The 19553-nt window shown below is 49.0% G+C and overlaps 1 protein-coding gene across 5 annotated transcripts in view; it reads right to left on the bottom strand.

Moving 5' to 3' along the window:
- Positions 1-19553, bottom strand: part of LOC137331230 (traf2 and NCK-interacting protein kinase-like) — a 177805-nt gene that overhangs the window by 32614 nt on the left and 125638 nt on the right. For 3 of the 5 annotated variants that reach the window (XM_067994871.1, XM_067994867.1, XM_067994872.1), the window contains 5 exons: positions 16638-16799; positions 14239-14499; positions 11344-11450; positions 9305-9468; positions 7122-7219 (listed from right to left, as the gene is read on the bottom strand). In XM_067994871.1, coding sequence (XP_067850972.1) covers positions 7122-7219; positions 9305-9468; positions 11344-11450; positions 14239-14499; positions 16638-16799 — 792 coding nt within the window. Of the gene's footprint in view, positions 1-7121; positions 7220-9304; positions 9469-11343; positions 11451-14238; positions 14500-16622; positions 16800-19553 lie in introns of all 5 variants that reach the window. The other 2 variants (XM_067994870.1, XM_067994868.1) reach the window with 2 other exon arrangements.

Below are 19553 nucleotides of genomic sequence, written 5' to 3' on the forward strand. Positions count from 1 at the left end.
ACAAAGGATGGGTTCATTTCTAGAGGAATAGAATTGAAAAGCAGAGAAGTTATATTAAACTTGTATAGAACCTTGGTTAGACCACACTTGGAGCACTGTGAACAGTTCTGGTCTCCCATATTATGAAAAGGATATAGAGGCATTGGAGAAGGTGCAAAAAAGATTTACAAGGATGATACCAGAACTGAGAGGTTATACTTATCAGGAAAGACTGAACAGGCTGGGGCTCTTTCCTCTAGAAAAGAGAAGACTGAGGGTTGACCTGATGGAGGTCTTTAAAATTATGAAAGGGTTTGATAGGGCAGACGTAGAGATGATGTTTCCACAAATTTAGAACAAAACTAGGGGTCATAAATATAACAGAGTCACTAATAAATCCAATAGGGAATTCAGGAGAAACTAATTTACCCAGAGAGTGGTGAGAATGTGGAATTTGCTACCACAAGGAGTGGTTGAGGCGAATAACATCGATACATTTAAGGGGCAGCTAGATAAACACATGCGGGAGAAAGGAATAGAAGGGTTTGCTGATAGGGTTAGAGGAAGAGGTTTGGGAGGAGGCTTTTGCAGAGCATAAACTCCAGCGCAGACCAGTTGGGCCGAATGGCCTGTTTCTGTGCTGTAAATTCATTGTAATTCTATGTAAGGGGGAAGGGAGGTGAGAGGGAGGGGATGAGCAAGGCTACCTACTCCCAGTCATTATCCAGTGACCGTTTCTGGAAAGTGCTTGTGGGGACAGGATTTGGAACTCGTAGTCATGCCTTCCATGGTCAAATAGCCTATTTAAAAGAAAAAAAGCGACCATTCAGGCTCACATCTGAAGAACAGCCACTTGGTGTGAAATACAAGATGTGAATCTCCCCATGGTCAAATAGCCTGCCAACACTCGCCCACTGAAGGCACTGGCGGGCTGCTGCAGTTGGCATATCCAGAGTCCCCCCGCAGTGAGGAGGCAGCCCCTTCAGGGCAGGCACGGGGAAAAAGAAAGAAAACCCAGAGAAAAGAAAAATGATTACAGATGGCGAACACGTAACAGTTCGAACCACAGCAAGAGAGTTTGGTTTTTACACAAAAAACTAAACCAATGACATTATCGTGACAAGACAAAATCAAGTCTAGGTTCCTACCTATAACAGGCCTTTCGATAATGATCTGGGAACACAGGAACAGGAGGAGGCCATTCAGCCCCTCGAGCCTGTTCTGCCATTCAGTTAGATCACGGCTGATCTGTATCTTAGCCCTGACCACCTGCCTTGGTTCTGTAACCTTTAATACCTTTGCTCAACAAGAATCTATCAGTCGCAGTTTTGAAATTTTCAATTGACCCCCAGCCTCAACAGCTTTTTAGGGGTCAGAGTTCCAGATTTCCACTCCCCTTTGTGTGAAGACGTGCTTCCTGACATCACCCCTGAACGGCCTGGCTCTAATTTTAAGGTTCTGCCCCCTTGTTCTGGACTCCCCCCACCAGAGGAAATAGTTTCTCTCCATCTACCCAATCAAATCCCTTTAACATTTTAAAAACCTCGATCAGATCACCTCTCAATCTTTTAAACTCAAAGGAATACAAACCTAGTTAGTGCAACCTGTCCTCATAATTTAACCATTTAAACCCCGATATCAATCTGGAGGAATATCTGTCACCAGTTCCTCTTAAAAACAATCGCGTAGTGACTGCGATAATTGAAAACCGGATTGAACCCAGCTGCTCGTCACTGAAAAAGAGGACACGGCCCATTCTAAATTTGGCCAGATTTAGATCTGGAATTCTATTTTTTTAAAATAACACCCCGACTAATTCAAAGACCCCGAAGGCCCAGAGAGGAAACCCAGTTAATAACACCGAGGGACAGGGATCAAGACCGAGCAGAGTGCTGTGGGACAATTTTGGGCATCTGGTTCACTTCAAAGATTCAACCCTTAAGTTGTGAATTGAAAATGTTTGAGGCGGGGATCGCTCCTATCCCCGAGACTGCAGAGCTACCATCAGTGTCTCAAATGAAAATCGAGAGGCCCCGAGTCTCTTGCAATCTTTTTTTTTTAGGAGACCGTACATGCTTATTAAAGAATCTTCTAGAAACGGACAGCTCAGTTCACATGTTATATAAAAAAGCATTGCGCTATTCTATACACAACACGCCCCAGCCTGTGCGCTATTCTATACACAACACGCCCCAGCCTGCGCGCTATTCTATACACAACACGCCCCAGCCTATGCACTATTCTATACACAACACGCCCCAGCCTGTGCGCTATTCTATACACAACACGCCCCAGCCTGTGCACTATTCTATACACAACACGCCCCAGCCTGCGCGCTATTCTATACACAGCACGCCCCAGCCTGTGCGCTATTCTATACACAACACGCCCCAGCCTGTGCACTATTCTGTGCACAACACGCACCAATCTTTACGCGATTCTGTACACAGCACACTACAGCCTGTATGCTATTCTGCGCACAACACAATCCAGCCAGTGCACTATTTTATACGCAACATGTTTTAGCTGTGTACAACATACTCCAATCTTTAAGCTATTCTGTACACAACACACTCCAGCTTGTGCACTTTTCTATACTCAACATGCCCCAGCCTGTGCACTATTTTGTGCACAACACGCCCCAGCCAGTGCACTATTCTGTGCACAACACACTCCAGCCTGTGCATTACACACTCCAGCCTGTGAACTATTCTGTGCACACCACACAAAAGAGTGTAAAACAAGGAAATGGCCATTCAGCCCATCAAGCCCATTGCCTCCCCAAGTCATGTAGAATCTACTTCATCCTACAGCACAGGCTGAGGACTAGGTTAACAATGTTCTATTACACGGTGTATTGGGAATCCCAACGTGCTCTGCTATGCGAGACTACACGCACCACACACCCACCCCACAGGAGGGAGAGACATCTCCAGGCTGCTCTGGGCCATCCTCTAGAGGCTGTTGCCAGAACTGCCGTGGCAGGAGCCTGGGAGCAGGTGGACCCCACTCCCTTTCTCGGGGCTGCGAGTGTAGACGAACGGGGCCAGCACGGAGTTAAATCACGTTAAAAAGTGGGAGGACCACCTTCAGAAATAAATCATTCGCCAAACCTTTCGTCGTTAGTTGGCCGACTGGCAACTTGGGCCAAACATATTTCAGGTTGCTCACCCAAAATGTCATCGTAACATCGGGCCCTCCCCCACCCCCCAGAGAAACATTTACAAACACTCACTCCTGAAGAAAACGCCCCTTTAGAAAACACAAGTACGAGTTTCAAAAGCCTATTTGTCATTCACCCTGGCGACTGCGTGGGAGTACGCAACGAGCGAACAGTCGTGGTGCTGGAGCGGAAGGGTTGATGGCCCCTGGTTATCAACCCCTTCTCCAAATTGGGCATCTGTCCCTCTAACTCCAGCCTAGACCCTGAGGGGCTGCCAACCCTCCAGGATTGTCCTGGAGTCTCCAGGAATTAAACATTAATCTCCTAGACACTGCAGAGATAAGTGTGAGTTGGTGCATTTTGGTAGGAAGAAAAAAGAGGCTGCATACTGCTTGGATAATAAGAGTCTAAATCGGGCAGAGGGATCGAGGGGTACAGATACACAAATCACTAAAAGTAGCGACGCAGGATAATAAGGCCATAAAAATGCAAACCAAGCATTCGGGGTTCATTTCTAGAGGGATGGAGTTGAAAAGCAGAGAAGTTATTTTAAACTGGTATTGAAACTTGGTTAGACCACACTTGGAATACTGTGCACAATGCTAGTCTCCATATTACAAAAAGAATATCGAGGCACTGGAGAGGGTGAAAAAAAGATTCACAAGGATGATACCAGAACGGAGAGTTTATAACGATCAGAAACAGCTGAACAGGCTGGGGCTCTTTTCTTTAGCAAAGAGAAGACCGAGGGGTGACCTGACAGAGGTCTTTAAAATTATGAAAGGGTTTGATCGGGTAGACGTGGAGAAAATGTTTCCATTTGTGGGGGGAGACCAGAACTAGGGGCCATAAATATAAGATAGTCGCGAATAAATCCAATAGGGAATTCAGGAGAAACTTCTTTACCCAGAGAGTGGTGAGAATGTGGAACTCGCTCCCACAAGGAGTAGTTGAGGCGAATAGTATAGATGCATTTAAGGGGAAGATCGATAAACACATGGGGGAGAAAGGATTAGAAGGACATGCTGATAGGGTGAGATGAAGTAGGGAGGGAGGAGGCTCGTGTGGAGCGTAAACACCGGCACAGACCAGAAGGGCCGAATGGCCTATTTCTGTGCTGTAAATTCTATGTAATGCTATGCAGCGAACAACCCTGGAGAATAATTATAGGTACATTAAAAATTGTGTATTTTTTTCATTCAACACCTTATTTTGTTATAAAATATTAGAGGTGGGAAGAAAGGCTGCTGACCGGGTATGGCAGTTGGAAGTGGGAGGTCATGTGATGAAAACTCCATGAATACGTCCAACCAGAATTGGCAAACCAATTCTTCACATTTTGCTTTTCTCAATGATATAAAAAGCTCACATTGCAATCAATCTACCTTTCCTGTTTTCACGGTGTTATCTTTCCCAACGAAAGATGGCACTAACCTCGTCTATTGCTTTCTTATAGCTCTGAGAGGAAGAGAAGGTTAGTCAGCGTTGGGAGGGAACAGATCGAGATGAGCGAGAAGCCGAGAGAGAAGGGTTAAGAGACAAAAAAAAAAATGGAAATGTTAGTTCAATGCCATGAATCCGCTTTAAAAAAAAAATGAATTAACGTCAAGGATCACTACATTAAATAATTTCATCAATCCATACAGGTTCAAATTTCACCATGGCCGTTGACTTGTGAGATGTTTGGCACAAAAACAAAATGGCGTCAGTGTCTGCTGGAGCCCCCTGCTGGTCACGAGGATGCACCTGCCCCCTATCCTTACCCAAACAAAAAAAAGGTCAGCCATCGAGGGATGCCCCAAGCCAAAGAAGCTAAAACTAACCTTGCTGACTCTGTGGGGCGGACATTTTGAACCAAAAGAGCAGCGAGTTAGAAAGCAGATACTCAAAAAGGACAACTCAACGAGATGAAATGGATGGATCGGTGACCCAGCCAAACTTAAAGGAAGGAATTGTTTTTTTTTGAGAAAGTGGGGGATTCTCCCCTTTATCACATTCTCAGGATATCGCAAAGCACTTCACATCAAGACACTACATCAACGGAGGCCAGGATTAAGCAGCTCAGTCAGTCCACGGACCATGGGCCACAGTCAGCCACATGTTGCGTAAAACTCTATTGGGGGGTGTGCCGACTCCGTTTCTGTTCATTTGGGTAACCAAGGCAGAAAAGAAAGTGTCCCTTGGAGCATCAGTCTCCGTGGCATCACAGCACGAGAACAGAGCCCTCCGATAATCTCCTCTCTTCTCCTTATGGAATCGACTCCCATTAGTGTTCGGTCCCACAAGGCCTCAGGTACCTTCCAGTACATTCTTCACGCCTGGGCAGCAAGTCAGCAGACTCTTTGACCCGGGTTGGAGGGGGGGGGTGGTGGTGGGCAGGGGGAAACATCAGAAGCCAAGTCTAGTATTGCTCTTGCACAAGACTTTCACGTGTGCACTTTCTAGCAGGAGTCACCGGGATGATGATCAGGAGCAGGAACCACTGTCCGATTTTCATCTTACTGTAACCCACGGAGACCAGTTTTAGCATCTCGCCTACCACTCTGCCCGAGATCAGCTGAACTCAGCACAGACATGGGACCCTCCTCGCTCAGTGTCACACAGGGTAGCGCTGCTTGGCGTCTGAGCCGGAGTGGGATTGAATACTGGATTTTACCCACACCCCATTCTTAATGTTTTTCAGGAGGTCACTGGCTTTTATTTACTGGACTAAAGAGAGGAATCAAAACGGTACAAGTTGGGAAAATACATAGCCCAGTCGGTCAAGCAGCAGTCGGGCCAAGGAGAAGGTCGTAGTCTACCTGAAATCATACAGCACAGAAGGAGGCCATTCGGCCCGTCGTGCCTGTGCCAGCTCTTTTTAAGAGCAATCCAATTTAGTCCCACTTCCCCTCCTCTTTCTCCATTGCCCTGCAAATTTTACCTTTTCAAGTATTTATCCAATTCCCTTTTGAAAGTTACTATTGAATCTGCTTCCACCGCCCTTTCAGGCAGCGCGTTCCAGATCATCACAACTCACTGCGTAAAAAATGTTTCCTCATCTCGCCTCTGTTTCTTTTGCCAATCATCTTAAATCTGTGTCCTCTGGTTAACGACCCTTCTGCCACTGGAAACAGTTTCTCCTTATTTACTCTATCAAAACCCTTCATGATTTTGAACACCTCCAATAAATCTCCTCTTAACCACTTCTCTCTCCTCCTTTAGGACACTCCTTAAAACCTACTCTTTGACCAAGCTTTTGGTCGCCTGTCCTAATATCTCCTTATGTGGCTCAGTATCAAATTTTGTTTGATAATCGCTCCTGTTCTCTGCTCTGAGGAGAACAACCCCAGCTTCTCCAGTCTCTCCACATAACTGAAGTCCCTCATCCCTGGTACCATTCTAGTAAATCTCCTCTGCATCCTCTCCAAGGCCTTGACATCCTTCCTAAAGTGCGGTGCCCAGAATTGGACACAATACTCCAGCTGAGGCCTAACCAGTGTTTTATAAAGGTTTAGCATAATTTTCTTGCTTTTTTACTCTATGCCTCTATTAATAAAGCCCAGGATCCCATATGCTTCTTTAACAGGCTTCTCAAAGATTTGTGTACACCTTCAAAGATTTGTGTACATACACCCCCAGGTCTCTCTGTTCCTGCTCCCCCTTTAAAATTGTATCACATATTAAAAGAGAAACAAGGAGAAACCAGAAGGGAATTCGATATTTACTTGAAAAGGAGAAATCAGCAGGGTTAAGGGGAAAGAACAGGGAAGTGGGACCAATTGGATAGCTCTTTCAAAGAGCCAGCACAGGCATGATGGGCCGAATGGCCCCTTTCTGTGCTGTGTGATTCTACGACCTAAAGACAGATACTAGGTGAGAACTAGTGCCTCATTCTACAAGCAACAAGCAGGTCCAATCCAGTGGGTAGACTTGTTAGTGGGTTTACGTTTCTGGATGCAATGAGTACAATTTGGAGTGAAGTTTTTCGAAGACTTACAGCAGGCCTCCCTGGTCGTGTCAAGTCACGTCCCTCTTCTGGTTTCACCCGCGAGCTCTCGTGCGAGAGGACTGGTGATCCTTCAGGCTTGCCTGTTCCTGTAATAACACAACAGCATGACACTGAACACCTGGACAAACATGTTCAACAACAACTTGCATTTATACAGCGCCTTTAACGTAGTAAAACGTCCCAAGGCGCCTCACAGGAGCGATTATCAAACAAAATTTGATACTGAGCCACATGAGGAGATATTAGGACAGGCGACCAAAAGTTTGGTCAAGGGGGTAGGTTTTAAGGAGCGTCCTAAAGGAGGAGAGAGAAGTGGAGAGGAGGAGAGGTGCAGGGAGGGAATTCCAGAGCTCAGGGCCTAGGGAGCTGAAGGCACGGCCGCCAAATGGTGGAGCGATGAAAATCGAGGTCGCGCAAGAGACGAGAATTGGAGGAGCGCAGAGATCTGGGAGGGTTGTAGGGCTGGAGGAGGTTACAGGGATAGAGAGGGGCGAGGGCCATGGAGGGATTTAAACACAAGGATGAGAATTTTAAATTTGAGGCGTTCCCAGACTGGGATTACTCTTTCAATATAAATAAAAAATAGTCCTTGTAACATTACAAACCGAGTACACCGCACTGCTTCCACACAGCTACTCAAGCTGTTATTCATTTTTTAAAATTCATTGATGGGATGTGGGCGTCGCTGGCAAGGCCGGCATTTATTGCCCATCCCTAATTGCCCGTGAGAAAGTGCTGGTGAGCCGCCTTCTTGAACCACTGCCATTTATTAGCCGAGGCATAGAATATAAGAGCAGGGAGGTTATGCTGAAACTGTATAAAACACTGGTTAGGCCACAGCTTGTGTACTGCGTACAGTTCTGGTCACCACATTACAGGAAAGATGTGATTGCACTAGAGAGGGTACAGAGGAGATTTACGAGGATGTTGCCAGGACTGGGGAATTTTAGCTATGAGGAAAGATTGGATAGGCTGAGGTTGTTTTCTTTGGAACAGAGGAGGCTGACGGGTGATTTAATTGAGGTGAATAAAATTATGACGGACTAGATAGAGTGGATAGGGAGGACCTATTTCCCTTAGCGGAGAGGTCAATAACCAGGGGGCATAGATTTAAAGTGATTGGTAGAAGGATTAGAGGGAAGTTGAGGAAAAATCTTTTCACCCAGAGGGTGGTGGGGGTCTGGAACTCACTGCCTGAAAGGGTGGGAGAGACAGAAACCCTCAACTCATTTAAAAAGTACCTGGATGCGCACCTGAAGTGATACAGACCAAACGCTGGAAGATGAGATTAGGCTGGGTGGCTCATTTTCCACCAGTGCGGACGGGATGGGCCAAATGGCCTCCTTCTGTGCCGTGAATTTTCTACGATTCCATGATACCCCAGCTGGACGTCAATCCGCTCACCGGGACTGCCTGGAAGTGGGGCTCGAGCCCAACACTTCTAGCTCAGAGGGCAGGAATACTACCCTTGAGCCAGTGGTCACCCCGTCCGGCTGCGAGTCCCCCCGCTGGACGTCTACTCCATATTTAGAGACCATCTTCTAGTCTCCACTCGCTGGGCCTGTCTGGAGTGGGGCTCAAACCCTTCACCTTCTGACTCCGAGGCTGCAGTCCTACCATTGAGCCAAAGGCACGTTCCTCATCCCCATAGTAACCGGAGAGATTCTTTTACCCGGAAGTGGGAAACAGAAGGAGAAAATACACCCAACCACAATGCCCCATAATTCTCAAATGTGGTGTGCGGACTAATAGCTGTGGGAAAAATAGGGACCATCCGTGGGCACAGGGCCATTCCCCGGTCGTAGGGTACCCTGATCGACACTTTTTCCTTGACCCGTTCAATGTTGGTTAGAGGCAACTTGGGAGCAGCCATTTTGTGCAGGAACTTCCCCTCCCTCTTCTGGGATATCGTGAAGACTGTCTGGTGACATAATTTCCACAAACGTCACTGAGGCGGAACTTTGGAAAGAGAAAGGACAGACAGAGACCAACTCTGCACAAAATGAGTCTGCCCAAAGTTGCCTCCTGGAACTCTCCTTATTCTAAACACTACACGCCCCGGCCCCCCTTCCCAACCCAGCAGCCCCCCCACTTCCCCTTCCCCCCAACCCACCCTAACCCAACCCAGCTACCCTCACTCCCCCCGCCCCCCCACGCCTGGTCTTTCTTACCTCGGATTTGATTGCGTTCGTTGGAACCAGCCTGAGATCCCGGCTGGGAGCTGCTCTGGGAGCTGGGCTGGGAGCTGGGCGTACTGGAACTGGATGAGCTCCCACTGCTGGTTCGATGTACAGGGGTCTCCAGTAGATTCTCGTTCTTTCGCAGGTCGGGGTTACTGCAAAGGGAAACCAGGGAAGAGACACGCCTGAGCATCCTCGACTGAAGAGAAAGTTCTGGAACCATCTCCACCGACGGACATCACACGCACCAAAAGAACTTCCAGGGAAAGCTTCCAAACACAACCTTTACCCACAGTTCCCAGCAGAGGATGCTGGGCAGCGATCGGGAGACCGGGCAACGGGCAGCGATCGGGAGACCGGGCAACGGGCAGCGATCGGGAGACCGGGCAACGGGCAGCGATCGGGAGACCGGGCAACGGGCAGCGATCGGGAGACCGGGCAACGGGCAGCGATCGGGAGACCGGGCAACGGGCAGCGATCGGGAGACCGGGCAACGGGCAGCGATCGGGAGACCGGGCAACGGGCAGCGATCGGGAGACCGGGCAACGGGCAGCGATCGGGAGACCGGGCAACGGGCAGCGATCGGGAGACCGGGCAACGGGCAGCGATCGGGAGACCGGGCAACGGGCAGCGATCGGGAGACCGGGCAGCGATCGGGAGACCGGGCAACGGGCAGCGATCGGGAGACCGGGCAGCGATCGGGAGACCGGGCAACGGGCAGCGATCGGGAGACCGGGCAGCGATCGGGAGACCGGGCAGCGATCGGGAGACCGGGCAGCGGGCAGCGATCGGGAGACCGGGCAGCGGGCAGCGATCGGGAGACCGGGCAGCGATCGGGAGACCGGACAACGGGCAGCGATCGGGAGACCGGGCAGCGATCGGGAGACCGGGCAGCGGGCAGCGATCGGGAGACCGGGCAGCGATCGGGAGACCGGGCAGCGGGCAGCGATCGGGAGACCGGGCAGCGATCGGGAGACCGGGCAGCAGGCAGCGATCGGGAGATCGGGCAGCGATCGGGAGACCGGGCAGCGATCGGGAGACCGGGCAGCGGGCAGCGATCGGGAGACTGGGCAGCGATCGGGAGACCGGGCAGCGATTGATTTTTCTCTCCCTTGCTCCCGGGGTCATGGATGTTCTCGGGATGTAGGCGACCTGACAGGACCCCATTTATCACTCATCCCCCAAGAAGGGCATGTAGCGATTGGTGCTTAATGCAGAAACAATCACGTAGTGTAGGACTGGTTCACATCAAAAAAAAATAACTTGGATTTAATTAGCACTTTTCACGACCTCAGGATGTCCCAGAGTGCTTTACAGCCAACAAAGCACTTTTTGAAGTGTAGTCACTGTTGTAATGTAGGGAAATGCAGCAGCCAATTTGCGCACAGCAAGATCCCACAAACAGCAATGAGACAAATGACCAGATAAGCTGTTTTTTTAGTGATGTTGTTTGAAGGGTAAATATTGGCCCAGGAAACTGGGGAGAACTCCCCTGCTCTTTCTCGAAATAGTGGCCATGGGATCTTTTATGTCCACCTCAGGGGGCAGACGGGGCCTCGGTTTAACGTCTCATCTGAAAGACGGCACCTCAGACAGTGCAGCACTCCCTGATTTGAGCGCATAATCCAGGCCAACACTCCCAGTGCAGCACTCCCTGGGAGTGTCGGCCTGGATTATGCGCTCAAATCTCTGGGGCGGGGCTCGAACCCACGACCTTCCGACTCAGAGACGAGAGTGTTGCCCACTGAACGACGACTGACCTGACCGGGTAAGCACGGCAGGTTTCTGTATCTAAAGGGACGTTTGTGATCCAGTTGGGTTTTTACAGCAATCCGGCAGCTTCATGGGTCTATCTTCTGGTTGTGAGATTTCCCTAGTTCCCCTTGGATCCCAGATTACGGATCACTCATAACCAAGACACAACTGTACCCCTACAGCACCCTGACTGAAACCGCAAATTGAAGCTATCTTTGTTACGATACAGGCCTGGGAACTTGTTGCCAGGTAAATCCTTCCTCGGTTTCCGTTACCTTGCTCTTATTGGCTGGGTGCCGGGCCGGTTTGCCAATCCACTGCCGTTTCCTGGAGAATTCTTACGCCCCGGAGCCGGGGAAATGGACGTTGTCCTTTGAGGGACCTGTGTATAAAAATTAAACATTCTCGTCAGCCAGGCAGAGCCGGCGGGAATCACTGGAGAATTGGGAAAGGGGAGAGTTGGGGGGGGGTGGGTGGGATAGAGGCAGTAACAGGGCTGCTAATTCGGCCAAAAGGGAAAGGAGATTCAGGGTTTAATGTGGGACTTTGGTCCAATTTGCATATTGGCACGAAAAGGTTAATGGATGATCTGATCGAGGTCTTTAAAATGATAATGGGGTTCAATGGGGTAGATAGGGAGAAACTATTTCCTCTGGTGGAGGGAGTCCGGAACAAGGGGGCTAATCTTAGGCTGTTCAGGGGTGAAATCAGGAAGCATTTCTTCACACAAAGGGGAGTGGAAATCTGGAACTCTCTCCCCCAAAAGGCTGTGGGTGCTGGGGGTCAATTGGAGCTTTCAAGACTGAGCTCGATAGATTTTTGTTGGGTAAGGGTATCGAGGGATATGGGGCAAAGGCGGGAACATGGGGTTGAGGAAGGAGCTTAGGAACAGGAGACCATTCAGCCCTTTGAGCCTGTTCTGCCATGATTTAATTGAATGGCGGATCTGCATCTTAACTCCATGTACCCACCTTGGTTCTGTATCCCTTACCCAACAAGATACAGATCAGCCATGATCTGACTGAGAGGGGGGGGGGCGGGGGTCAGGTTCGAGGGGCTGAAATGTCCTCCTCCTGTTCCTATGGCTGAATCTGACTGGAAACAATTTTCTAATGTCAGATGGACCAAGTGGAAATTTATTAATTGAATTTTATACTCGACCACTGAGCGATAGGGAAGGGGTTTTACCCTAAATTGACTCACTTGCCCCATGAGGCACTGCTAGGTCTGTAGTTTCCACCAATTAGCGATTTAGAGACAGCGAACAGACTTATCTTTAGGTGGGGCCTTATCCCGTCTCTCAGAAAAGTCCCAAAGTGCTTCTTTCATCTACAGTTAATCACAGTGAAGTGCAGTGGCTGTTGTTATGCAGGCAAACACGGCAGACATTTTGTGCACAGCAAGACCCCACAAACAGCAATGGGACAAATGCTCAGTTAACCCGCTTTTTGGTGGTGTCGGTTGAGGGAGGAAAGCTGGCCCCGGGACACCGGGGAGAACTCCCTGCTTTTCTGACGGTGAGACGGTGGGGTTGAATTTTTGCGGGGGGGGGGGGGGCTGGGGTCCGCTGTAACTTTGGCGGAGGATCTGCGAGGAACCCCAGCGAGTCAGCCTGAACAGCATTTACACAGAGCTCCAAATCTCTAACATCAACCCGAGCCCACGAACAGGCAGAAAGGGCCTTGGTTTAACGGCTCCATGCCCCTCAAACAGTGCAGCACCCCCTCCGCGTGGAACTGGGAGCATCAACTTATGTGCTCAAATCTCTGGAGTGGGGCTCGAAGCCACAAACCTTCTGATTCATGGAAGAGTGCTACCCACTGAGCCAAGCTGACACTAGAATGGAACATATTCCCCGATCCTCACACACAGACTGACGACACTTGGGTGAAGACTTGCAGGCAGGAGAAGGCCGTTGGTCTCAGGTACCCAATTACGTCTTTACTTTCTTGTAAGATACCTCGAGCAACTGCAAATCCCTTCAGATACCAGAAGGCATCCACTTACTTTCTGAAACTCTGGAATCTCCATAAAGGTTCTCCTTAGAGCAGAGAAGGTTAAAGGAGAGATTTAATAGAGGTGTTCAAAATCATGAAGGGTTTTGACAGAGTAAATAAGGAGAAACTGTTTCCAGTGGCAGAAGGGTCGGTAACCGGAGGACACAGATTTAAGGTAATTCGCAAAAGAACCAGAGAGGAGATGAGGAGAAATTTTTTTACACAGTGAGTTGTTCTGATCTGGAATGCGCTGCCTGAAAGGGCGGTGGAAGCAGTTTCAATAATAACTTCCTAAAAGGAATTGGATAAATACTTGAAAAGGAGAAATTTGCAGGGCTACGGGGAAAGAGCAGGGGGAGTGGGACTAATTGGATTGCTTTTACAAAGAGCCGGCATAGGCACGATGGACCGAATGGCCTCCTTCTGTGCTCTATCATTCTATGATTTTATGGAGGTGAGAGTTCGGTAAAAGCCCCTGGATAAACAACCTAACCAGCCAAAAAAACAGCCTGGAATTCCGCCAATTTCAGGCCAAAGATACGCAGGAGATTAGGAGATCTCCATGGAAATTCAGGGCCTCACCTGCACTGGAACTTAGTCCCAGGTTTCTCACCCCTTTAGGTTGTACGAGTGCCAATCTAACCTCCTACCACTGAAGGGTGCTAAAGGAGGATGCCACTGACCAGGCAAGAGCCAAGTGTAATGCTGATAGAACCCACCTTGGACCTAGGGGTTTCCAACCCTCCAGGACTGTCCTGGAGTCTCGAGGAATTAAAGATTAACTTCCCTGACGCTACAGCGATCAACACACTGAAGAAAATGAAATAAAACACAATTTTTCTCCCCAACACTTTCATTAATTAGTTATAAAAATATTGGAAATAGGGGTGGCGGGGGGGGGGAAGGAAAAGGGCTGTTTGACCGACTGCCAAGAATCATCCAATTGGGTAACAAAGAGTCTCTTCACTTTCTAATTGGCTGGGGGAAGGCGGGGCACCGTGAGGTTGAACGTGTCGGGCGACCAATGGTGGGGCGGTTTGAGGTTGTGTGATGACACCTCCTGGAATACGTCCAACCAGAGTTGGCGATCCTACTGGTTGGCCCTGAACATCTCTGGTTGCCTTCATAGACCTCAATGCAGCCTTGCAGAGAGACGTACAACGATGTGATTACCTTGGGGGGCGTGTCCTCCTCTTGCCTGAGCCAGGCGCTGCCCCCATATTTTTCTTCTCTTGACCCGATTCGGGGAGGGAGGGGCGGGGTCTCCGATGTGGGGTCGGAGTTCTGCCGCGGCATTTCACCGCGGTGTGACATTAGTCCCTCTTGCGAATGGAAAGCACTGGACATACTCTTAGTTGGCTGCTCGTGAAGGGATTGGGAGCCGGTCATTGAAGTGGCCTGGGGCTTCAGCGGCACCAGGTGAGCTACTTGGACCTACGCAGAAGGAAATCAGAGTTACCTCCCAGATCTGTCAATCCGCACATTACCTCGTGGCACATTTGAGGCCCAAACTTAGGGAGTTCCTCACACAGAATGACCGTCACGTGGAAGGAGGTTTTTGGATATGAAAAAAATGAAGGGCTAAAACCCTAGAATCCTTTAAAAAGCAGCCGGACGTAATGATAATGATGATGAGGATAATGATGATGAGGATAATGATGATGATGAGGAAGGGTGAAGACAGAGGCCCTTCTGGACTTTCCTACCTGCCTTCAAAAGTCTCCTAAAGACCCTACCTCCTGCTCTTTGACGTTGCATTTAACTCCTTCCTAACCCCCATCTTCCAGCTCCAAAATGTCCCCCTTAAACATTATAGAAATGCAGGTCTTGGGATGAGCTATATTCATCCATATTTTTTATTTTAAGTCATTCTTCGGGAGTCGCTGGCAAGGCCGGCATTTATTGTCCATCCCTAGTTGTCCTGAGGTGGTGGTGGTGGGCCGCCTTCTTGAACCGCTGCCCAGCTCCTGCTCCATTCATCACTCTCCAATTTCAGCGGGGGGGGGGGGGGGGGGGAGTGGGGCTTTCAACAAGCGTTAGGGTCCCTCATTTACACATCAGGTCAGTGTCTTTCAGGCATCCTTGGGGCGTGAGACATTGCTCCCCGAAATTGGCCCTCACAGAACGGGTGCAATGAGGTCCAATTTATACACCACAGTGTCAGAACAAAGAGTTCCCAGATAAGTTAGATCCAAAGTGAAGTTTCCACTATTCTACCCCTTCAGAGTATCTCCATCCCATTCCAAAAAGAGCAACCCAACTACATCTTTCCATTTTCCACATCGGACATCTTTAAGACCCCTTTTGATGAATGACAATTCCAATTTGGGGCCAATGTGTGCCAAATTAGGGGGTTTTATGCCTGTGGGCCTCATGCCCACCATAATCTGCGTTGAGACTACCCAAACACATTACAGCTGGAAAAAAGTGAATAGATTTCAGTCCTGTCACTCCGGGCTGGATTCAGACACGGGTCCCAGAAGAGAGTACACTCACCCACTTCACTGCCAAGGCTTCTCAGCAGTGGGCTCCTGGCCCACAATGTCCAAATCACCGGCTCCAGCAGAACTCACGAGGTGTGCTGAAGAAACATTCATCGTGAATGGTTGGATTTAGACGTGGCCCAGAAGAGACACCTTGTGTCCGGAGACACCTAACATCTCCCCCCCCACCACCACACCACAAGTTGTCCTCCTGTTTTTAGGTCCTGCACCAACATGGCTGTGATCCAGCCATAAGGAACCAAGCACTGGTAGCTGGACGAGGCTTCGCCATTCAGGTCTCCCCCCATCCTGCTGGAGTTGCCTGGTCTCCAGGATCCAGATGCAGTAAGTAGGGTGGAGGGGAATAGGATTCCCACCAAGACTACGGTCAACTTGGGCAGTATCGGATCTCGTGTCCGTCAGTCTCAAACTCCTCAGCGCAAGGTTACAAAAAGGATATAGAGGCACTGGAAAAGGTGCAAAAAAGATTTACAAGTTTGATATCAGAACTGAGAGGTTATAACTATCAGAAAAGACTGAACAGCTGGAACACTTTTCTCTAGAAAAGAGAAGATTGAGGGGTGACCGAACAGAGGACTTTAAAATAATGAAGGGTTTCGATAGGGTAGACGTAGAGAAGATGTTTCCACTTGTGGGGGGAGACCAGAACTAGGGGCCATAAATATAAGATAGTCACTAATAAATCCAATAGGGAATTCAGGAGAAACTTCTTTACCCAGAGAGTGGTGAGAATGTGGAACTCACTCCCACAAGGAGTAGTTGAGGCGAATAGTGTAGATGGATTTAAGGGGAAGCTGGATAAGTACATGAGGGAGAAAAGAATAGAAGGATATGCTGATAGGGTGAGATGAAGTAAGGGAGGGAGGAGGCTCGTGTGGAGCGTAAACACCAGCATAGACTGGTTGGGCCGAATGGCCTGTTTCTGTGCTGTAAAATTCTACCCAAGCCTGCAAAGCAGGCATTACGTCTTCCGAACACGTCACCAACCCATAATATTTCAACCAGCCCCACCCCCCCCCCCCATGCATGCAACAAGTGAAGAGCTGTAGGAACCTCGGACTCTGCTACCTGAGGCTCTACAGGTCTATGCATTGGCGGTGTTCTGGCAGCCTGCATCCCACCACCGAACGACTCGGAGCGAGGGGGCATGCTCGGGTCCGACATTCTGTTCCCCATCTTATGCTGCATGGCCGGTGAGCTCTGGCGATTTAACTTTGAACGTTCTTCCACCTAAAAGACAAAGGGCGTGGGAGGGTGGGGGGGGGGGGGGGGGGGGGGGGAAAGAGCAGCATTAGCGACCTCAAAACAGCATCTTCACAACCCTGCACAGCAAAACGTCTCCCAACACTCATATTAACCCAAAGCAGAATACAAGACCCAGTGCCAGAGGGCGGAGGGAGGTCTTGGAATTCACCCCACTTTTGGATACTATCCCGTACAATTCCATCAGGGAGTTTTTTTCCCCCCCCCCCCCCCTCGTCTCATAATAGCTTCCTCGTGACATCACAAGGAAACCGGAACGTTCCTCGGTTTAGAACCAGTCCTCCTCGACAACGACACGAGCAAAGGGGAAACAATGGGGTTTTCACCTCCTCGCGGCTCCGTTGGGCTGAAGAGAGGAGGAGCAGAGGTCCCGTTTCCAATTGTGATCCGGCGACTCTTGCTGGAAAGTGCGAACGAGCGGACACTGGGCATAGACCGGATTGGTCTGGCCTGCGAGGCACCCCCAGAGCCGGATAGCCAGCTGACACTCACGGGTCTTTAAGCACGCGCACACGAATAGCCACACGAGCAAGGCACCGGAGTGTTTTATCGGCGGGGTGGAGAGGAATGGGATGCCCATCAAAAAAATAAGGCCAACTTGGGCCCAAAAGAACACATTCCAAATGAGACAGAAGAGGAAGGGAGGAAGTAGGAAGGGGTGGAAAAATTAGGGTAAAATACAAATCAAATCAGGGGATAAAATACATGGGAGTTGGCAGACACTGTACTGAAGAGGTCGACAATGGGGCTATCCCAAAATTTCAGATCTCGAGAGGCTTTAAAGGCCTAGAGTTCAAGGGCATATCTACGATGGCTGGAATTGTGTTTGTATTTTACATTCCTGATCGGAGATGGGTGAAAATCTCCAGACGTTCCAAGGGTTTGAAATATTCTGCTTCAGATTAAACCTGTGTGTTGTAGGCGCCAGCTACACAATGAACGTCCTCATGTATTCAAAGCAGATTAATGACTGAGACACCAAAACATAGCACACCAAAAGGTCAGGCAAAGATGATTAATACTTGGTACTAACCTGTCTGAAGCTGATAGTAATTAGAAACACGGCATAACTCTTATAGTGTTTCAGAGATTAATGGTCTATGACCAATAAGGATTTTAGCTCATCTTTTTCTCTCTATCCACCATTTGTGAATGTTTTCAGTTTGGGTATTTTGTATTATGCCGCTAGACAATCGCCCAGAAATGACCATTCGCAACGTTAGCGGAGAATACTTAACCCATTCATAGGTCATTTCCCCAACTGCTGTTTTAACATGGGTGTTAACTAATTGATTTTAAATGGGTTAACACCTCCGCTAAAACACCCAACAGAGGGAGGCCACATGAACAAGTTAAGCTTTCATCCACCGAGTCATTTCTAGCCTCTCATGCGAGGGGACCAATCCTTCTGGTATCACAGGCTCATGGTTAAGGGGCACAATTACGAATCGAGCAGAATAAATTGTGGAATTTAAAAACATTCGGTTCGAAGAAATTAGAAAATTTCAGATCAGTCAAGGTGCCGGCTATTAATTCCCCAACAGCTTCAAGCAAGCATTCCCCCAGATGTTGGAGGTTCAATCATGGAGAGACCAGGAAGTCCCATCAGAGCCACAACCCTTGACAACCCAAGAGACACTGGAAATAGTGAGAGGAAGTTTAAAGGTCATAGCTGCGTTGGATGGCACGAGGTGCTATTTTCAGTGTTCCAGGTCGATCAAAATCCAAACTTCAGCTTCTGACTTCCAAACGTGAATCAACACATCTGAGTGGGTCGACACCAAATTCCTTTCAAGTTTAGGCAGGAGGTCCCCCAGCAATCGAGAACAATTCTGGGAACCCCCTCACACAAAAAGGGTCCCATCATTTTCAGCGTGCACGGTGGGAGGATGTAAGATTCGGGATGGAATGTTTTGCAAATATTCATTTTGACTTAACAACTCTCCAGAAGGCCAGCGGTCCCCTGATCTCAGGAAATGCAACGTCTCTTCTTCCGTAAGTCACAGCTGAAGAAAGCTACCTTGTGTCTTCATTCTTGGAAAGGGGAGATCAGGAGGTTTCCTTTCCACAATACAACCCACCACCCAATGCGTATCACGCGTCACCTTAAAGCCCAGCAACTGTAGGCTTTGAGCTGCTCCCCACACCAAGCAGGGGTTAGTGTTAGATCAATTTTCCTCGCCCGGACTTAATTCCCAATAGTCAACACCAGGGTTAGTGTTTAATATAAAAGATGGCAGCAAGGAGCAAATTGGTTCAAAGTGGGTGAGTTTGTTTAGTTTCAATAGTTCCTGCCCATGCAGGAGCTGTGTTGACCTACTCTGGACCTGGAAGCAATCAGGCAGCATCGGCAGGGTAAAGTTGCTTTTGAATTAAAACCAAAAACATTTCCATCTCTTGTTTACATCTTGAACCTTCAACAATTTAAAAAAGTCTCCAGACAATTCGCAATGGCCACTAAAGAAGCTCTTCCACCTTCCTTTATTGTTTGGAAAATGCGACCATCTCCTCCTCTGACCCATTTTTTCCCAAGACCTCATATCTTTTTTTTAATAAAATTAGTTTTTGGGATGTGGGCATCGCTGGCAAGGCCGGCATTTATCACCTATCCCTAGTTGCCCCTTGAGAAGGTGGTGGTGAGCCGCCTCCTTCTTGAACCGCTGCAGTCCGTGTGGTGACGGTTCTCCCACAGTGCTGTCAGGTACGGAGTTCCAGGATTTT

This window comes from Heptranchias perlo, chromosome 13, assembly GCF_035084215.1.
Source record: "Heptranchias perlo isolate sHepPer1 chromosome 13, sHepPer1.hap1, whole genome shotgun sequence".
Taxonomy (NCBI): Eukaryota; Metazoa; Chordata; class Chondrichthyes; order Hexanchiformes; family Hexanchidae; genus Heptranchias; species Heptranchias perlo.